This window comes from Zosterops lateralis (assembly GCF_965231275.1).
Source record: "Zosterops lateralis genome assembly, chromosome: 2".
Classification (NCBI taxonomy): domain Eukaryota; kingdom Metazoa; phylum Chordata; class Aves; order Passeriformes; family Zosteropidae; genus Zosterops; species Zosterops lateralis.
Window position 1 is genome coordinate 34,239,722 of NC_139763.1, and position 22,192 is coordinate 34,261,913.

A 22,192-nucleotide genomic window follows, 5' to 3' on the forward strand; every position below is an offset into this window, starting at 1 on the left:
AGACCTTTCAAGATAATTTGCTTCCTAATCTAAATTTAACAGTTACATAAACCACATTTTGGAGACTTGGAAATTGCTACCTACTGCCTCTGCTTTTTTTTTTTTTTTTTTTTTTTTTTTTTTTTTTTTTTGTAGACAAGCCATATTGTAAAAATGTAAGTACAGAATTTTAATCTGAAATTTGCATGTAGCATGTAATTTGGTTTTCATAGATAGGTGCTGGTTCTGTTTTTAATAAAATAAAGTAGGTTACTTTTTTGTCCCACTTGAAAATTTCCATAATGTTGTGGCCAATTCCATTTTTGGGAGGCTATTTTAAGATACAAAGAAGTAAAATCTCACAGGTCTAAGATATATTTGCTTAACAGTTTCTTGAATTTTCTGGTTCTGTTTTTTCCATCTCTATAGGTATCTAATAGGTACTGAGTAGCATATGGGTGTGTTTAACCTTTGCCTGCAACAAACTGAAGCCAGGGAAGCACTGCTATTCCTTGGAGATACTGTTTTGTTCAGAAATCTTGGCTGGCTTTATGGATTCATTTTGTGTGCTTGTCACTGATGTCTTGCCTAATATGCTGTACAAATTCAGACTCTGTGATATCTTATCCTTGTGTCTGCTGTTACTGATGAACTATCCAGAGGAATGCATTAGAAAAAGAGGCTAAATTTATAGTTTATTTGGTAAATTTAGTTGTTTACTCTGGTGCAAATTGAAAATGAAAAAATACTTATTCGTCTTGTTTCTGCAGGTATTTGAAATGGGTTTTTCTTCTGGATAAGGCTCTGAAATTTTGTTACCTGTCTGCTACTTACATGCACTGTCGAGTGATTTTGAGTTTTTTTGAGTAATCCATGGTAACTAGCTTTTCAGAAGTGGGAAGTGCCTTAAGTCAGTGCAGCATTGATTTTCCTGAGTGGCAGGAGAGAACGGTGGTAGAGGCAAGTGGCTGCTTCTTGTTCACTTTAGCAGTGCAAGTACTTGTGAATAAGCAAAAAGGAGGAAACATAACTTAGAAATCATTAATTACAAAACATATCCCTTAGATTTTTGGAAATACCAGTGTTACTGTCTTAAGATTCTTGCACATGCTGGCTGAGGTGTTGATTCTTCTTAGCTTGGGATCCATGTTTTAATTTCAGCCAGGTGAGTGCAGGCTTTTTCCTGGCTTTCCTTGAAAGTGCAGTGATGTGTTGGATACAAGCATCGGTTCTGTCTCCAGGGCAAAATTCCCAATATGTACAGCAGCCTTCTGGAAGCCAGGGAAAGCTGGCAGCACAATGTTGCTGTCTGTGGCTGAGGTTTTCCTGGGGTTGTTTTCTGCTTAAGCACACAGAAAGGTTCAGGGCATCTTGACCTGCATTCAGTTGTTAAGTTGACAGCAGGGAATGAGGCTGATTTCTCTTTTTTAAAGTTGCAGTTCATGTCTAAAGCTGTTTCAAAGAGATGGGGCATGAATGTACAGCCATGACTTGACAAGTCAGAAGTGCAACAGGTGCAGAATATGGTTCTAGTTTAGGAATAACTCTAGTAATTCATATTAAAAATGATGCCAGCAAATGTTTCATTGCAGTAATTGCCTGGAGAGTTGAACATCATCTTCCTTGTGACATGATGATTTCTTACTGCTGCTTCTGTTTTTCAGTTTTCATTTAGAAGATCTCTGAAGGGTGGGCATCTTTAGAATTTGTTTATGTTGTCATACAAGTAATTAATAAGATGTTAGTCCGTCTGTGGATTAAAAAAAAAAAGAAAAAAAAAGAGAGGCAAAACCACTTAGTGTATTATGTTTGTATTTTTAATCATAATTTTTGAGGTAATCTGTGCTTTCTTATAATGCCTGTGCACTCTTCAAGTCCATAGCCAAAGCACCCCTGCTTACTTCCTAAGGTAGTAAGAATCATGATCAGTGACTGAGAAACAAGGGTTTTCTGCAGGCATTTTGGGGGGAGGGGGCACGGAGCCACATCTCTTTTGCTCTGCAACAACGTTTCAGTCTTGAGTTGCTGTGCACTCCCTTAGCTTGTAACATTGGAACTGCTAGAAAGTATAAATGTTAAAACTTTAGTCTATCAAGAAGTTCTTCGTGCCCATTTGCAAAATGCTTGGACAAACTGAAGGATGCCAGTCTGCTTAGAGGATTTTGCACTGAGGCTGGGAAAGGTTGACATCAATTTTCAGGAGGGGAAGGGAGGAGGGGGTGTCCCCTGTTTTCTGAATTGAGCAGCTTCTGATTCTTTTCCATTCTTCAAACGCAGGTGAAGTGAGGCAGATCTTTCCCACTGAATGCATGTTACTTTGGGATCCCTCTCTAGTGTCTAGGGAGTAGAAGCATCATTGTCATGGAGCCTTTCTGATGAGCCCTCATGGCTTGGGGTGGAAGTGAGCTGGAAGTTGTGTGGCAGTCCTGGTGTACACAAGGGTGCAACAAGGGGGTCCTTTGTTAAAAAGAAAAGTGAAATCCCCTGTAGAGGTGGTCTCTACTGAATGATGCTGAGGCTCTGGGTCCTCCTGCCTCGTGTGGGGACAGAGACTGAACTTATAGCCTTAAATAACCTGACGTACCAAACGCAGCACACCTATAATTTGTTGTAACTCTGTGGATTTTTATACACTGTTGATGTGGTTAATATTGCTGAAAAAATCAGGCAGGAATCCAGTACTATTACTATTCAGGGCTTTTTGCCCTCAGTGACTACTTTTTCTGTTTCTGTCTGCTATCATGGAGGTGTAAATCTCTTGCCTGAGCTGCTGCAAACCCAGTTCTCAAATAACAGCTTGTTACTTTTGTTTAGTGTGTATTTGTTTGTTTTTCTACTCTCTTGGAGTTGTTGGCAGAGGTGTGTTTTCTGTTCTAGAGTTTTTGTTACACTTGCCATTTCTATGTAAGCTGTCTTTGAAGTGTAGGCATCTCTGCTCTTCTTTCTCAGTTGCCCAGGCAGAAGTCCAGGCTTCCTGGGTGTTCTGTCCTGTAGTTGTCTCTCTCAACCTCATGTTGGACCCTACTTTAATTGAATGTTCATGTTATGCTTTGCAGATAGCTGTCCTTAGTACAAAGTGAAAAGGGTTTATAGCTGCATGTTTATAAAGACTCTAAGAGATGGGAATCACCTGCCATAAGCTTTCAGCACCTTTTAAGGATTGCTCAAAAATTCACCTGAATATAAAACCAAAGCAAGTAGCAAGCACTTCCATTTCCTTTCATTTGCTAAGAAATGGAAGTGGGAATACTGCTTGGCTCATCTAGATGCTTCTTTTTGTTGTCTCCCAAGGTCTTAAAATGTACCTGATGGTCTTTAAGTCAGGTTGTTTGGAAATGAAGCCTGCCAGCAGATAAGTTGTCATGGGCAGAACCTGCATTTTTTAGGGAGACTTTCATGCTCCAAGGGGCTGGGTTTGGCCTGGAGAGCAAGCTCTCAAATAGGCAGTAGAACTTTATCAATTTTATTGGCTCTTGATTCAAATCCATGCATTTAAATTTTGCAAGTTGGCAATATGAAAGTAGTCTTCTAGACCTTCTTTCAGTACCCTGCAGCCAATTTCAAGTCTGGTACCCCCAAAACATGTACAAAAACATGTCCTTCTGACCCGAGTGCCTTCTACATGTCAAACAACTTCTGTCCAAGAGCTTCATGGAAGTTTCTTCATCTGTACAAGCTACTTCACATTGCTTGCTGGAAGCAAAGCCCTGTGGTCTTTGGGTGTTTCATTTCTGATGTCACTCTTTTCTTGGACACTGGTCTGCACATGTAGCATGGCTGCCTTGTCTCCCCTATGTTGCCTGAGCTGTGAGAAGTTGAATTCATGTGAAATTATTTGTTATGTAATGGAATTTTATACCTTGCTTAAGTGATAATGTGAGTGACCTTTGTCCTGTGTCTTTCTGTCTTCCCTCCAGGTTAAATACCTGACTTAGAAGTTCTGTATTTGCTTTCTTGAAAACTGGAAGCATCGCTTCCTTTGCCAGCTTTCAGGAGCGGGGACAATGTCTTTTTTTATAATGGGTTGAAAGGATTGACTTAAACTTCGAGTGATCACTGCATTTAGATTCAGTAAACTCATTCTCTTAAATACAAAGACTACTGAAATTTTCCACTAAATTAAACACTCATGCTGCAAACAGTTCAATTTCAATCTCTTCAAAGCCTCTGGGCAGGCTTCTCTTATCCGGAGATCTTGTTTATCCCATGGTATTTGGATAATCTCAAGACCCATTGTACAGTAGCTAATGTGGAGTGCTTATCAAATGGGATATTCAACTGTGTTGCTTTTTTTAATGGCATGTGGTTATGTTTAAGCCATGAAGCTGCTTACATTTCAGGTGTAGCCAAGCTGGCACTTAAGAGTACTACAGACATTTCAGATTCAGCTATCTCTAACCTACTTAAGCATATCTTCTGCTTTAAAACAAGCAGAAAAAATAGAGTTCTTATATATTCCTGCAGATAGAGTTCTTACATATTCCTACAGAATTACTTTTTTACTTCTTTTCTCTATTGATTTTCTCGTTCAATCCATTACAAACATAGTGGTGATTTTTATTTACTGCTAATAATTGTAAACTGTTATTGAACCTTAGTTAACAAATGTAAATATTGAGTATAACAAAGTGACATGACTAATAAGAATGTATATGGATTTTTCTTGGCACTTGTTTAGAGTATATAGCTGATAACTGTTTTGATTTTTTTTTTAAGTAGAGATGCAGAAAGTTCTTCCCCTCTCTTTAGCATTACCTGTTCAAAAATGAATTTTGAAAAGTTCAGTACCTTTTTTTAATGCAACTGGTGCAGTGCCACTGAAGTATTTCTCAGTGATACTCTTAATCACTTCTCAAACTTCTGAAAACCACATTGCTCGTGAAATAAATGGTGATCAGATGACAAGTGGCATCAGTACTGCTTTCTATGATTGTCGCTATTTAAAACCCTCCTTTTGTTTTGCATAGACGCTTTAAGGTTTCTTTGTGCCTTTTCTTTTTGTTTGTTTGTTTAGGTTTTTTAAGGTGTGTTATATTTATAAATCCTTGCCTTGCTGTGCATCCACCTTATTTCCTGGCCTCCACCCATCTCTCAGCTAGCTACTGCCGCCATGGCAACTCTTCCTCCAGCTGAACAGATGGGACATTGAGTCGAGCAGTGCACCGCTCATGCCCTGCCGGGAATCAGCTGGCAGGTTACACTTCTTTCTGCAAAATTAAAAGCAAGCTCTGCCCAGCAGAGGCCTGCTGGTTTTGAGGGTGCTCAGTTTCACAAATATTACTGTGAACTAATAGTTGCTTGCAGAAATCAAACATAGTGACTGAACTGGGATTATTTCTATACCTGAGACCTCTTCGGAGGAGCTTTGCCTTTAGCGTGAAGAACTTGGCATCAGCCAGCAGCCCTGGTGGTTTTCTGGTAGAATGGTTGCCATCAACTTTTTTTTCTCTCTTTAGGATGCGTCAGGATGAAACGCCACAGGCATCTAAGCACCAGTGACAGTTCAGACAATGAGAGTAAGTAATACCTGCTAGTTTTTCTTTGGTCTATCACCCCCTTGTGGTTTCCTTCTGTGGTTTGAGGGCTTCACCTCTTAAAATTCCAAAAACTATGTTTCTTGATTGATTTCTTTTTGCATTTGTGGTCTTTGGTGTTCTGAATCATGTTACAGGAGAAAAATAAGGCAAAGGCTCTTATAAGGGGAGTTTTGAGTATATTTAAAATTTCAAGAGAAACTTTTATATCTTTCTCATCCATAGTTGGCAAGAAGAAATTTGTAAATCAAGAGAAATTTTACTGCCTGGGATTCTATTCTGTGATTATTTTTTAAAAAAGAATCCTGTTGTCTCCTGGTATGCAGAGCTTCAATGTTAGAATAGTTGGGGGTGGCAAGTTACAGCATTCATGTGTTAGAATTATAATCAGTATATTGATTGTTATGTTTTCTCATACTGGTTCTTGATCTACTCCACTTCACTCTGTTCAACAGTTTAGTAAAGTTACATTTTAAGTGTTCCTTGGCAGACATCTACCTGAATATCTTCCCATATTATTTGCAAGAAACCCAAAACAGAACAATTCTTTGTGGCAGGGTCTTGTTTGTTTCTTATAAGCCTGTGCCTGTCTAAAAGCTCTAGAGATAATGATTCTCATCATATTCACTGCAAGTCATTGATGTATCCTCTGCTGAAATAACATTTTGCCAGAAACAACTAAGATATCCCACTACGGGTTTTTTTGCATCTCTTGTTAGCACATTTTAGTATTATTGCTTTGTTCTTTAGAGGTTTTCTTTTTGAGCATTTTCAAACTCTGCTTTACTCTTTCTTCCACTTTGTTAGAAGGGAACTTAATGAAGGAAAGCAGTCTGCTTGTTTCTGTTTACTCATGCTTGTATTGGGCAGAGCAGAATGTACCCATAAACTTGGTGTGCTGTGGTTTTATAAAGAATGAGTGGAACAGGAGGAGCTGAAATTAAGCCTACAGACTGCCTAACAGGTTTTTTTTTTTGCCCACATCTTGTCAAAAAATTATAATTCAAGAGATTGGAGTGCCTTGTGTTTTACTGGAAAAATTAAATGAATTGAACTGAGCTATAATGATCCTTTTTTATTTCTTCTTTTTTTTTATTTTTTAACAGGTCCTTCCACTTCCTTTTCTTCTTGTTCTAAATATAGGAGCAAGTCAAAAACACCAGCAAATGAACAAAAGAAGCCTGCTGAGGTAAGAACTAGGTTGGTCACAGGTAGTTTTCTTTCATAGAGTTTTCATGTTTCTAAGCCTTGAAGAAGTGAGCTATGAATATCATGCTGGTGGGTCCTTTTGTCACCTGTCAAATTCTCTGAACCTGGATTTTCCTCACTGTGTGAGTAGTACAGGAACTCTGGTGTTTGACCAAAATGACTTTGGGGATTTGCAGATAGTAACATGTAGTTCATTCTTCCCCTGGAATTTTAATATCATTTTGAAATTGGCAAAAGCTGATACGGTCTTAGGATTTGAGAGCATAGCACAGAAAAATGGTTCGTGTGTATGTGTTTGGGAAAGGATACTGTCTTTCTGCTTCAGGATGAAACAGTGGGACACTTAGGTGGGTAGGATATGTATATGCAGTGTTTGCTCTGCTACTTTGTTACTCTTGGCTTTTTACTGTCAATGTGGCTTTTTTTGTTTACTCTGCCATCTCCACCTGTTAGAACCTCAACACTTACCACCGCTGCCACTGGACTGACCCATTTAATAAATTGCCATTTATGGACAATCCAGTGCCCAAAGCCATCCTGTCGACTATTCCATTGATAGCCCCTCTTAGTGGAAGATTTGTTGTCTGTCTTCTCCAGATTTTATCCTTGCTTTCTTAAAGGCTGAAGTCAGATATGAACTGCAAATTGGAGAAATATTTTTTTGTAGCTAATTCCCCTTACTTGTTATCACATTGCTTCTGAATGAGTCCTTCAGAATTTTGGTGTGACAACTGAAAAAAGACTGAAAAACCCCAGTTTATTTCTTTAGAATTTAAAGTTATGTCCCAGAAATTGTTTGCTATACGAGCAGCTTTTTACCTGAATGGTTACTGCTATGCAAGGTTGTGTGAAATATGTAGATTGTGCTCTTATAGCTTAAGCTATTCAGCAAACATACTTCATGCTTCTTTTCTAAATGTTGCTAACTAGGTGGGTTTAGTAAGGTAAGAACAAGGTAAATGATACAGAATGTGTCATTTCTTTGGAAACTTAATTCTTATTGCAAGTCAATTCAAGAAAACTCACTTATTTCTAAAAGAAAATGCAAAAAAAGTTCTAAAAAATAAAGTTGGCTAGAACTAGCTACATAGTGTTTTATTTGCAGCCACCAAGAAGGTTAAGAAAAACCCACTAAGCTTTTTGCCTTTAAGATGTTTTTATGGGGATTATGGTTCTGTAAGAATTTAAATCTTAAAACCGCTTGTGGCTACTGAGATCTTGTAAGTGTTGCTCATGTGTGCCCAGGCAGTAGCTTTGTTACCAGTCAAGCTGTGCAAATGGGAGCTGAAGCACATATATTGCCAGTCTTGTTGCTATTTGAGATACACCTCAGTGCTAGTCCCTTACCAATCCCTTCTTTCTGCCCAGCCATCCAGTTTTCTTCTTGTAAGTTCTTCATCTTAGGGATTGCCCTATTCTTATTGATATTATTATTATTAGCCTTTTTTCAGTTTGCTCCATTCTTTCTCTAGGTGCGTATGTACATTAAATGATAATTACGAAGATGTGGTCCAGCTATATAGCATACAAGTTTACATAACTTTTAGGAATTAAAAAGAGCAGTGTTTTCAGTTCCTCCTTTTGAAATCATCTTTGCTGCCTTTTACCAGTTGCTAGGAAAAATCTTGATTCCTTTAATGATTGCAAATATGCAACTTTGAAGAACAAAATCTGGAAAATACACTTGAAATTGAAAAAGTCTGTTAATAAAGTAATCTTTCTAGTAAAACTGGAATCTCTTTATCGTATTTGATTTAAGATTCTCCTCCTGGGGCAAAAAAATAAGGAAAAAAAAGGAAAGAAATCCCGAACTTTAGAATACATTCTCTTTGGAAAGAGTCTCCTGAGTACAATATTTAAAAGATCCCTGAAACAAATTCAGTTCTCCTGGAAAGGGAATGGAAGGTGACAGTAGTACTGTACCTCTTGTACAAAAGACTTCTGGCTATTCTTTACATTTTTGCTTTTGTTTTGCTAAAAGCAAGTGCTCCCTCCAACCTCTTGAAAAGCATATGCTGAGAAGTGTATTATATGAAATGCTTTTGTCAGCAGAGCATTGAAATTGATTATTTATGCATCAAGTGGTGACAAGGGTGCCAAGCAAATACTGAAAAGGGACCCCACTACACACCCTTCCAAAAATCATGTTGTAATCTCACAAGCTTTTTGTAGTAGTAATTGTCTAACATCTATTAGATAGAAATTTAAATTTTCAGGCTGACAGCATCTCTTGAGCAAGGTCTCTCTGTAACAAGTTGGCATTGCTCTCCTTTCATTCACCTCTGCTTGCCAGGCAGCAGGCTGTTTCTTGAGTTAGTGATGCAGAAAATCTAGAAGGTCAAAGCTATAAATAGCTGTTTGGGAATATTTTTGTTCATGATCTTCATGCATTAATTTTTCTTTCACGCTAGTAAGGCTTGGTTTTTCAAGTAAATTGGATGTGAATATATAGGCTTTCTTCTCCTTCCTCTACCATCATCAGCCCGGCCTGAGTACCTGGGTTCTCTCCAAATAAAAGCTTGGGTTTGGTACTCCAACAAGCAACTAGTGAGTGCATGTTCCAGTTCAGGACTTATCTAAATATGCTGCTGTCCTCTGAGGTTGCCTGTAAAAAGCGATGAGTGGCTGCATCTGAGCACTGCTCTGCCTTGAATTGCCTTCCAGGTGCTTTAGAATCCAGGTGGGTTTGGGAATGGCCTCAGTGGACCGAGGTCATCTGGTGTTACTGCCAGGCCAAGAGGTATTGTGTTACAGTGAAATGTCAAAGCCCATTTCCAGAGGCTGTATCTATCCAGAAGGGATGTTACTGGGTTGGACCTGGTTTCAACTTACTCAGACTCCTCCTTGGAGAAGAAGGTGAGAACAAGGAAAACCTGCAATGAGGCTTCTTCAGACCATAATGCCTCTGTAGGTAATGTTAAAAGGCTATGTCTCTTTCTCTGTGCTCTGCTTCTGGATTACAATCTATCACAAACTACTGAAACAGTGACTTAAAAATCCTGTTATCCAATTAACTTTAGCATTTACTGTGAATGAATTAGCAGTGTTGAGGTTAGAGGCACAGCAGTAATACAAAGTCATAGCTGGTTTGGAGATATATGATGATGTTGGCCACATACCATTTGTGGTGTCCCCCTCAGTGGGTTTAAACTTCGACAGGAAGGACTCACAGCCCTCTGCAGTAGGCTGTGTGGGAGCAGCAGGGTAGGAGGCATTTGGATGTCTGGCTCAGCGTGAAGCCTGTACTTGGCAGCTTCCTGTCTCCAAGAAAGCTGCAGCAGAAAATGATGGCAGAGTAATGGGAATCATTTTTGCAGGGAAAAACCATTAGCTGGACTGTCCTGAATGACTGACCGTATCTTTTCCCTTATGCTTGGGGGGTCACAAAAGAGCCTAAGATCTTTATGACACTCAAATTTGTGTATATCCTTTTTTCAGTCCTGTCTCCCTCTTGAAACTGCAAAGAAGTTGAGTTAGTTTTGTGCCTTTTTTTTTTTAAACTCTTTCCATATAACATGGCAATATTTTACTTCTCTTTGCAAATAGGGTTTTGAATCTCACAGCAAGAGTAGTTTTTAATTCTTCATTGCTGATTGTGACAGCTGTATTATCATGTGAAATGCAGCTTGTCTTCCAAAAGTAAATGGTCTGCATTCATTATTTGGGTACGTGTAACTTTTTTTGTGGCATTTAACTGCCACATAAACTGTTGGTCTTGATCCTGAGAAGCACCCTGTAAGACTAGACTTTTGGCAGCAAATGGACTGTTTTTGCAGTTTGAAAGTGCTTGATTTTGTTCTGTGAATGAATGGGCAACATGGTTAAGTTATATTGCTTTGTGTGTACCGTCTGTAATAAGAGACTGTCAATTTTATGTGCATGCTTACCTTAAAAAATTCGGAATTATCTGGGACGTGTACAGGCTTCTCAAGACCTCTGGCAAAAGTGTTATCCATGAGGTACTTTTTAGCTGTTTGGGTTAGTTGATTTAAAAAATATACATAAGTAAGGTGGGAGGTGCAAACTTATCAGTTACTTCTGTGATTTTTTTTTTTTTTTCCCTTTGAGATACTGTCTCAGGCTATTTGAACTCTTGGGAAGAGGTGACCCAAATGCAGAAAGGTGTGGAAGAGCTTACTTGTGAAAAGGCTGAGCTACTTAACCTTTGAAGTGAATGAGCAGGCATAACAGTAAAGTATGAATGGGTTGGAAACAGCAGAGCTAGACTGTTTCAGTCCTGCCTGTCCTTGTGATGGAAGAACTGGAGAGAAAAGGCAGCCATGAGCACTGATAAATGAAGCCAAAAGTTAGAAAATCTGTAGCAATTAAAAGGATATCCTTTTCATGCAATTAGGCTGGGAAGCTCATCTGCTACAGGAAATTGTTGAGACTGAGAATTAAACAAGATTAAAAAAGGAATTGGACAGATGATAGCAAGTACAGATTTTTAAAAATATCTGTATAAATTAATGCCACTTTAAAAATTGATTGTTAGGATTAACCCCAAAATCCAAAGCTTATGTCTGATTAGCAACCAGAAGGAAACTTGACATGTTCTTGCACGTTGTTCTGGCTCATGAGATACTGTCAGAGACATGATGTTAGGTAGTGTTGATTTAGTATCCAATTTCCTGGCTTTTCCTATACATGCTTGTAAAAGGAGTCTAGGAAGATTCATGGCTACTTAAATGAAATGTACATTTAATTTGCTTGAGTCCTGGATAATTCATTAAAATAGTATTAGGGGGTAGGGGATTTTAACATTAGAATTTACTGCCTTACTTTTCCAAATCATGTGGATGTTTGAGAACTACAAATTTAATTCTACACATATTCCTGACTATCACAGCATTTTAACATTTTGAGTTTATCAGTCCAGTTGGAATATGTGCCTGAAACTGTAATTTCATTTCTATTTGAAACTAATGTTGCCTTTTATTTACTTTGCTGCCAAAAATCCCTCAACCAACCAAAACCCAAATCAAACCTGCCTTAAGTTTCTACGCTTCTCTATAAGGTACGTTCCTTAGTTCAGAAAATTCAGGTCCAGGTTGCAATGTATTAACAAGAAAAATTCTGTCCTTCCAGGATGAGCTCACCAAATTCTGTTCCTGGAGCTTCATCCCCTGTAAATGGACAGTCTTTTGCACATACTGTCAAACATCCATACAAAGATAAACTATGCTCAGATACTATGTGGTCGTATTACGCTTTTAATGGGTAACATTAGAATTTAAATTTTTATTATTTATGAGGTGATTTTAGGTGCAAACCTCCTGCTTTGTAAGTGTGTTTGCTGAGGGCCTGTACGTGAGAGCTACAATAGTAGAGTAATCCTTAATGCTTGGGGGTGCTTCTGGGAATAGAAGTTACTAGATCCTTTCAAAGGAGAATAAAGAAAGATGATTTGACCCTCAATATGATGGAAAAACTCTTGCATAATTTACATTTCACATAAATTCAAGTGTTTGACAATGGAATTTCAGACTTGGCCTTTGAGATGGGCTGGGAGGGACACAAAAATCTAGGAAAATGCTAGCTGTTGTCTGATTAGAGAGGATGCTGGCCCTCATTCTGTGCTGTTTGCTGTAAAAGATTTAATATACTTTTGCATGGGAGACAGGACATAATAGTTCCTGTATAGACAGTTCCTCCTGCTTTTGAAAAATCATAGCTCTGTGTTTCTGAGCAGTGGGTCTTCTGACTCCCTCAGTGATGGGTGTGAACTGAAAAGCCTGTTGCTGAGTTCTGCTGGGTGCAGGGGAAGCCTCAGGACTGAAGCAATTACATGGAATCCAGCATAAAGTGGGCTTTGATTGTAACAAGAGCGGTTAAGTCATAATTTACTTAAGCCTTGGAGGTGTGGTTCCCAGTCATAGCCCAGATGCCTGTGACAAGTGACTAACACATGTTGGGAGTTGGTAAGCAGTTGATCAAAGTATCTGAAGGCATGGAGAGTGTCACAAGAAGTATTGGCTTTCATTTAATTTTTAAGAGATGACACAATCCATTTATTTTTCCTCACACATGCATTTGGGCAAGACCCGGTGAATGAGCAGTGGCATCAGTCAGCTTCGGTAGTAGCTTGCAGAGGGATATTGGAAAAGGAATTTCACTCATTTTTTTCTTTTCTTAATGTGGTTTTAAGTTTGCAGTGGTCATGAACAGAAGGTGCCTGACAGTCTGTGCAGATCTGATGTTTGAATTGTTCATCAAAGATGGGAATTGTAGAAGGCCATTTTATTGTAAAGACCATTCCCTGTTTTCAATGCTAGTATTTTATTTACAAGCATTACTTGTATTCTCCCTGATGTCTTTAATGGATAAGGATACTTCATGCAAAACCATATTCTTTGTTTCAGAGCCTGATTTATTCAGAGTAAGCACAGCAGTGTCCAGGAATGAAGATTATATATTGCATTTCCATAGAGTGCTTCCAGAAGGAGTTTGGGTTCAAAGCATAGATGGCTTTCAGTGAAGCATTTTAAAATAAATTCTAAGAAGTTAGTTTTCCTTGGACATATTCTTGTAACATTATTTCCAAATAGAGCTCAGAAGTCTGAAAAACAAAGATAATGTAGGAACCATATCTTTGATATAATTGTTTCTTGGTGTATTAGTGCTTTGGGGGAGCAGAGCATTCATATTTCTCGAGACTTTCTGTAGAATTTAGCTTTTAAAGGCTTTATAGATAGCAATGTGTCTGCAGAGCTGACTAGGAGGTTCTCATTTCTTCAGCAAAAGCAGGCAGACTTCTACTGCAGCGCAAAACACTAATATTGACTTGTCCTGGTTTCAGCTAGGGTAGGGCTAATTCCTTCTCCATAGCTGTTGCAGTGCTGTGTTTTGGATTTGGAATTAATATGGTATTAATAACACACTGATGCTTTGATGATTTGGTAATTTTTGTTTATCCCAAGTCAAGGACTTTTCTTTTTTTACATCTCGTGCTCTGTCAGTGAGGAGGTATGCAATAAAAAATAAACAAACCAAAAAGACTTGGGGAGAGCATAACTGGGACAGGTGACCCAATCTGACCAAAGGGATATTCTACACCACAGAATTGTTATATAAACTGGAGGAGTTACCCAGAAGGGAAGCTGGTTTGGGTTTGGGATGTGGGGTCTGGCATTGGTCAGTGGGTGGTGAGCAACTGTGTTGTGCATCACTTGTTTGGGTTTTTTCCTTTTTATTATCATGATTGTTACTATTATTTACCATTATTATTGTATTTTAACTTTATTTTCAGTTAATAAATTGTTCTTATCTCAACATACAAGTTTTACTTTGATTCTCCTCCCCATTCCACCGTGTTTGGGGGGAGAAGACAGGAAAGGGGTTGAGAGAGCGGCTGAGTAGTGTTTTGTTTCCAGCTGGGCTTAAAACCACAACATGGCTAAAGAACAAGGTCTTTTGTTCTAGATTAAAGCCCCAGTTCTAATGCATGAAATATGTAATAGAAGTTCTCAATGAAATGGTAATTATTAGATTATGAGACAATGATGACATAAGCAGACACATTTCATTGATGTAATTTACTCAAAGTGCTGGGCTGTTTGTGGTTGAAGCTAAAAATTCCTGGCAGCAAAACGAAATTTTAAGTTCTGATCAAGCAGTCTTGCATGGTAAGGCTAAAAATCATTTGTACTTTCATGCCCTCTTTGCTAAAAATTATTTTTAAAAAATCCTGCTGTCACACAGTAATTACTGTGGAATGCTCTGAGTGGTGGGGACTTTCCCACTTCTGTGTGTATGCAGCTGGCTCTGGGAGCTGCACTTGGTTATAATTCAGCTCTGCAAGGCCTTGTTCTGTTGTGTGCTAAAGATGCTCACCACCAGCTGAGTCTGGTTGTGAGGAGTGATGTTTCTGGATGGGAATACCTTATGACTCTAACCTTGGCATGCTCATTTTTCAGGTATTTTCAATATTTATGATATTACAGGTGATGTTAAATAAAGTTGAGGGGTTGTACTTTATATGAGGTAAGAAGTAGAACTACTTTGGAGTGATTGAAAGATGACCACTGGCTTCATGGGCTAATGGGAAGTGCAGATGATTCTTACCAAGAGGAGAGAGTGCATGCTGTGGAGCAGACTAGCTGTTGTTCTATGGACACAGTTAGTAAAGGAGCAGCACTTTTTTTCAAATAAATGTTGAAAAAGAAACAGCCATGAGGAGAAGCTGGCTATCTAAATCCTGAAGATATGTGCTCTGCTGTTTGTATAGATGGCTTAGTTCATAGCCTTGAGGCTGACTGCTGAAGCAGAATTTACTCGATTTGTCAGAAAACTCTCTTTGGGTCCCCTGAGTGTTTTGGTTTACTTCCACAACAAAGGAAATACAGACTAAGTGTTCTCATAAGTTGCCCTCTGAGAGCATTTTACTGTTGGAAGACCCTGCTTTGCCACATGTGAAGAAATGAAGAAGGACTAGAGCTTAAGATTGTAATGATTCCAAGTGTCTGCAGGAAATCCTCAGTTGCGCTGTTGATCACAAGTATGAACAGGCAATTCTTAGGAAGTCTTAGTTGAGTTTTGGAGTCCCTTGTGGTTTCAACAGTTATCTTTTTATTGATTGAATCTTTGACCTTCAGTGGTACCTGTACTGTAAATTGTAGAAATCTGAAGCTGAGAACTTAACGTGGTGGTGTGGTGATGGCGTGGTCAGTACTTACAACAGTTGAAAGAAACCAGAAGTTCATACTCCAGGGGGCTTGTGCTCTAAAAATAGATATACAGTGTGCATACATAATGGATGATCAGAAGATTGGCTGCTAAGCAATGTAGATAGAATACTGATGCCTTTAATAGCATTTTTCATCCAATGGTTAAGAAATAGTGGGTTTGATATGAAGTTCACTTCACTTTTATATTCTGTCAGTGGCTTAAAAGGTAGTTTGTAAAGCACTTATCTCGGATAAGATTTGAGAAATTTATTTTCTGGTAATTAAAGCAGTCATTGCACTTCTCCATTATCATACTTTTTCCTTCTGGTGTTCTTTGGAATTCTGCCCTCTTAGTGTATCTCATAATCCTGACTCTGCCCCTACAACACATAAAACTAAAATGTCTTTTAAGTGGCATAAATAATTTTACATTTTATTTTTTGGTGTATACATATAGTGCTTGAAAAAAAACCAGATGCTTGGAGTCTCAATGCTTTCATTCTTGATGTTCAGATTTTAATACAGGCCTGTTAGGTACCTGATGAGTTTTATACAAAAGGCAGCAGTGAACAGTCTGTTCTGAACCAAGGCAGATAACACATTAATAGCAAATACAAGACCCTTGTGTCTGTGGGTTTGAGTACCCTCGGTCAACTTGGTCTCCTGGCCGCCAGTATGAGATGCAGTTGTAGAACATAGTGAAGTAATGCTGATGTTCCAGGTCACCAGCAGCTATTTTACCTTTTTAGCACAGAGACTTTTTAAATAATGTTTACTTGATGATTTCCAAGAACAGCCGAGAATTTTTGCAGTAGACATAACTGGTCTGGTACTGTCAAATTGAAAAGGGTACATGGAGATACTGGGCTTCTGCGATAGTTCATTACTTTTCTGGTTATAAAACTGAATTAATAAGAAGAGAGTTCAACCTGTCACAACTTATTGCAGGGATATTTTCCATTTCATTTTATTGCTCTTTGAGGATTTGATTTCTCATTCCAATAATACATACAGTTAATTAGTTGCAATGTCTCCCTAAAACCAAGTCACAGTCCCTGTTTTGCTTTGCTGAACATTAGGCTGGTGCAGTGTAGTAATGGAGGAAAAAACCCACAGAGGATGCATACGCCCTTTATTTAAATTGTACGCACCCGTAGTTAACAGATACATTAAGTAAGCTTTGAGATGACTGATAATCATGTTGACATGCTTGTAAAAACTTAACTCTCTGGAGACAAGTGTTATGGCTGGAGATTTGCCACTATGGTTTGCTTTGTATGAGGGTGATGTTTCATTGTATAGGTTTGCTAAAAGATGCTGAAGCTGCATTTTGTCCATTATTGCTTGGACACAGAGCAACACACGTCTTGTGTTCCAGCAAAGGAAGCTGTTCATCTTCAATCTCAGAGATCCCAACCAATAAAACTTCAAGTGGTTTTAATAAATGAGCAAGTGCCTATCCAACAGTTTTGCCATGGGGTTGTAGCCCATGATGAATATAACAGTTTAAAGTACCTGAACTGAGTGAAAGAAAAGGATATCTACCTTGTATCTAAGTTAGGGTACAGCCTACAGACTGGCAATAAGCTGATTGAAAATATAGTGAGGAGTCTTGAATCAGATGCAGGCTTCCTTTCTCCTCTTTCTGGTTACCTGTAAAAACCTTCTTCCTTCTGGTTAGCCTTTGGGCAGCAACATGGTTTTGAATTAGTGTAAACTTCTTATTATACTGTATCTGATACACTAAAAATTAATAATCTAGGTAGTTTCAAATTGATTTGTTTGTGTTGATACTCTTGAAAAAAATTATCAGTGTGTATGCATTGTTTCAATGTGAATAAGAAAAATACCCGTCACATTCTTTAATGCAATGCTCTTTCTCAAATCCATCTTTACACTCTGTGTTTCCTGCAGGTGTTCCGAAAGGATCTCATTAGTGCCATGAAACTCCCAGATTCTCACCATGTCAACCCTGATGAGTATTACGTCTTTGCGGACACGTGGAAACAAGAATGGGAGAAAGGGGTTCAGGTTCCAGCCAGTCCAGAAACTATTCCACAGCCTTCTCTCAGGTATTGGTGATCAGATGTGGATCATGTGCACATAATGGCAACTCAGAGAAGATGATCTCTCAAAACCAAGTTGTCTAAGTGCAGTCAGCTTTTCTCTGTTGGTATGTTTAAATCTTCAGTGTAGCAGCCTTCAGACATGTTCTTAAACCACACAAGTGCCTATTTGGAAAACATTTCTGTGGCGCTTCAGTCCAGATCTCATTCTGTCTGCATGCTGTTATAGTATCTACATTGTGAGCGTAAAAACATCTTTTTTCCTCAGTCGCATGGCACTATGGATTAAAAGCTGTTTTTTATTTGAGTATGGGGAGTTGAATAAATTAAAAATAAACCCACATCTTATGCATATTACTTAAAAGATTTCCCTACACAGCGGGATGATATAGAGAGCACTAGGCATGCAGTAATCACTGATACCTGGTAAAATTACTCATTTGTTTATATAATCTAATTTTGGTTATTCTCAATGTTTTAACCCTTTCTACCTCTCCTTACCACAGCTGGCTGCTTAACATTATAGAAGTTCAGTGATTTCAGATTCTGGAGATAGATAAAGGATCTTATGTTCTCTCACACTGTGTTTAGACTAGGGAAACATAGCACTGTAGTCCTGCAACCTTTCCTGGTGGAAACAAAGTGTGTTTCAACGCAGAAAGTTTAATGCCAGTGTGGTCTTCAAGATGAAGATAAATTAATTGTCTGGTGAAAATGCTGAGCCAGCATAATTTAATTTCCACTGAGGCTATTGTCAGTACCAACTTAATAAAAATAATTATATTGCAGTTCATACCAGCAGTATTATATTAGAGGAAAAAAATTGCTATAGATTTGGCTGGACCAGGGAAAAGAAAAGCTCACAAGAGAATTAGAGGAAAAACTGAGCAGGGTGAAGGGGGATGAAGAATTGCAGAAGGACATTGTTTCTGCTAACATTGATAATCCACATTGTCCAGTCAGAATTATGTAGGATACAGCTTGACAGCTGCCTCCTCTTTCTTTGCTGCCTTATTTTCCAGAGTTTTTATCTTTTTCTTGTCCTGCGGAGGGTTGGCTCCAGAAAGCATGTAGAGCTGCTCATGCATGGCACTATTTCATTCTGTATCTCTCTGGCTTCCTTCCACATGTAGGTCTTTTTGAATTGAATTCAGAGAAAGATTGAACCTTATCTAGTTAAGATTATTCTTTCCATTCCAAAATCAAACCAGTCAAACACAGAATTTTATCTCCAAAAACACTTGAAAGGTTGAGAACACAAGTCTTTTTCTCCCTTGCTTCTTGGATGATTGTCCCCCTTTGCATTTTTGCTTGGCATCAGAATGTTTCTTGCATAACAAAAATATGTATTTTTAATGTGGATAAGGTGTCATTTACAAAATAAGGCTAGACTGAGTATCCCAAATGGAGAGCAAGGATTTTTCCCACACACATACAGACACTACAGTAGAATAAATTAGGCTTTCGTGAAAAAGCTGGTATTTTCAAGAGATCGGTTGGCAAGATTTCCTTATATAATTTAGAAAGGATATAGGACAAAGATTGTATTGGTTTTGTGCATAATACTTTCTCTGGGTTTCAGAAAGAGTTACTTTGTTGTACTAGTAGCATTTGTTCAATTGAAATCATATGGACAGTCTTACGTTTTAAGAAGGGTTCTGTATATGTAGTAAATCTTGGAACATTTTGGGTGAAAAAATGACGTTTACAGAATCTTGTCTGCCTGGGCTGACTATACTTACTGGCTAGTTACAAATATGTGAAACTCCAGCTTTCTTTGCACTTACAGCAAATATTTTATATCTTTCAAGGATAGGTCTTAAAAAGCTGTAAGTTTTTCTTTTTTTTTTTTCCTTTTCACTCACAGGGTTGTAGCAGAAAAAGTAAAAGAAGTACTGTATACACGACCCAGGAAATACATCCACTGTTCCAGCCAAGAACCCACAGAACCAGGTTACATCAACATTTTGGAACTAGCAGAATCTGTGTGTCGCTATGACTTGGATGACATGGACATCTTTTGGCTCCAGGAACTAAATGAAGAGCTTACAGAAATGGGTAATTCTACAACATGTTCTCGTTTTAAAAGCTGCACTTAATTTCTGCTGTTTGGATTGTAGTCTGTTGTGTAAGGACTCTTAAAGATTGCTGAATGATAATTGAATGGAAATGCTAAGATAAACAGGAGCTAAAAAGTAATTACTTTCTTGATCTGTTAATGTTTTATGTTTTACCTGTTGTGCCTAAAAAATTCTTGAAAATCATCTGCAACTTCTGCAGACTGAGGCAGGAAAGAAAAAGCCCACATTAGATGGAATTCATTTTAGGACTTCAAAAGTTAAAGATTTTATGTAGGGAAAGCAGATGTTTCCATTTCTTGAACTTGGAACATATCTACAAATTCAGAGTTCTGAGGAGCTTGCATGCTGGGTTCTCAAGACAGTAATTAAGTTTCACACATGTTAGCCCATTTGAAATCAGCTAAGTAAACTTTCTTCTGCCATGCAAGTTGTGGGTATAGAGGTCTATGAGTGGGAGTGAGACATGGAAAATAATATTGGAATTATTATTGGAATAACCAAATTGTGGTGGAATAGCCTGTGTGGCTAGTATTCATCCATGGGTGATTGTAGGTCCTTTAGGAAAGACAGGTTGGCATCTCCTGGATTTGCTCTTAATAAAATAGGAGGGACCTGTAGAGAAGTAACAGTCAATGGCAGAATTGTCTGTAACAGCAATGAAATAGTGGTGACTGAGTTCTGGAGTTTTACTGGTCCTGAACTTTGGGGCAGCACGTTTCTACTTAGGTAACTGGGTGGGATCTGTGAGGCAGCTCTGAAGGGTGGAATTACTGAAGAGAGCTAGTAGGACTTTAAGAATACTGTCCTCCAAGCACAAGAAAGTTCCAATTACGTTCAGGAAAATTGGTAGATGTGTTGGGAGACTGGTTTGCTGAAGTACAGAGTTCATGACTGAGCTCCAGTGCCAAAGGATGCACATTAGTAGAAGCAAGGACGATGACTTCCCAGGTATACAGGAATGCTGTTAGCAAAGCTGTGAGCTTTTCAAGGAGGCAGATCTCCATCCTTGGAGATTTAAGATATGACTACATGTATCTCTTGAGCAACAGCCTTTCTTGGATTTCCTGTTGACTCTGCTTGCAGCCCAGGCAGAGGCTGAAAGCCCTCTGTAGGACCCTTCCCATCTGAATGATTCAGTAATTCTTTACTTCAAGCAATGAAAACGTATTAGGGCATGGGAGAGAACAACTCTCTTACTGTCCCTGTTTATTGTTTGTAGCAAGGAATCACAATTAGTAGCCTTAGTTAAAATATTAGCCTCTGCAATTAAAGTTATATGAATATCCCAGCATTTGATAGCCCAAAGTAATCGTAAGCTGTGAACATCGTGACATCACGAACATCATTTTTGAGCAAGGATTTTGGTGAGATGCAGTTTGGAGATGTCTTGTAGCTGTGAACATCATAGGATTTCTTACACAGTGTGTGTCCTGAAGCTGCAAGCTGAGGGCCAGTCTCATAGCAAATACTTTTAAGTGGTCCTGCTTATGCTAAGTTTGATTAGTGGCGAGTATATATGGTGTGTGTAGTGTTGAAGGGAACAGACAGTATGGATTCCAACAGTGTATTTATCTACTATTTTATTTTAAAAAAAAATCAGAAAAATAAAAGCACTTTTCATAATCCTCATGCTTTGAGCACTACATCACAATGAACTTAGAGGTACTGGGTGGTACAACTTCTGTATCATTATAAGATATGACGTATTCTTGATAAGTTTTATTTCCTAGGGCATTAGTCTTTAGAAGAACACAGTGTGTGATTTTTGGATTTTGTTAGTGTTTTGTAAAATTACAGAGATGCAGGAAGGGTATGAGAGCAGCCAGCATTTACAGCAATTGCTGTCTTTCATGCTGCAGTGTTTTCTTCCAGGTGCAACCTTGTGGTTTGTGTAAAATTTATACTCAAGTAGGAGTTCTGCTTGTATTTATAAAACAATGTAATAATTATTCTGTGAGTGAAAAATCTTGTATATTTTTATTTTTAGATGCTGTGTCTACTCCATTAGTTGCTAGAAGTTGTCTTTTTTCTCCTCCTGCTTCTCTGACTCAGTCCCCCCTCTGACTATCCTCTAATTGCTCTTTCCTTTCTGTGTTGTAGGATGTGGGCTCCTGGATGAGAACACAATGGAAAAGACAATTGAAGTGCTGGAGAGGCACTGTCATGAGAACATGAATCACGCCATCGAGACTGAAGAAGGGTTGGGCATCGAATATGATGAGGACGTCATCTGTGATGTGTGCCGGTCCCCGGACAGTGAAGATGGCAATGACATGGTGTTCTGTGACAAGTGTAATATTTGTGTCCATCAGGTTAGTGCCGGCAGAAATGTTGACACTATCCTGTGGTCTAAGTTTACTCAGGCAAGTGGGTATTAAATGTCAAGTGGAAGACTTCGTGGTTTTCTGCACATGAAGGGTGGTGTGATACTGAGGTGAATTTTTGGACTCTAACAATTACAGTAGATTAAGTGGCCCAGCATTGTTAATAAGTGGACTGCTACAGTCCAACCGAAATGCAAAATGTGTTTTTGGGACATGGAAGTATTTCCTTTGTGACTGTAACTAATTTTTCCCCTATTACTAAATCTGCTTTTGAAGATAAGCAGGACAGGAAATACTGGCTTGCATCTTTGTGTGAAATCTAAAGATCATTTG

The 22,192-nt window shown here is 38.5% G+C and overlaps 1 protein-coding gene across 4 annotated transcripts in view; it reads left to right on the forward strand.

Moving 5' to 3' along the window:
- The window catches only part of JADE3 (jade family PHD finger 3), a 63,640-nt gene that overhangs the window by 25,568 nt on the left and 15,880 nt on the right, over positions 1-22,192 (forward strand). For all 4 annotated transcript variants that reach the window (XM_083855919.1, XM_083855922.1, XM_083855921.1 and 1 more), the window contains 5 exons: positions 5,436-5,495; positions 6,620-6,702; positions 17,303-17,460; positions 19,322-19,512; positions 21,636-21,847. In XM_083855919.1, the coding sequence (XP_083712045.1) occupies positions 5,447-5,495; positions 6,620-6,702; positions 17,303-17,460; positions 19,322-19,512; positions 21,636-21,847 (693 nt within the window). In that variant the 5' untranslated portion in view covers positions 5,436-5,446. The remainder of the gene's footprint in view (positions 1-5,435; positions 5,496-6,619; positions 6,703-17,302; positions 17,461-19,321; positions 19,513-21,635; positions 21,848-22,192) is intronic.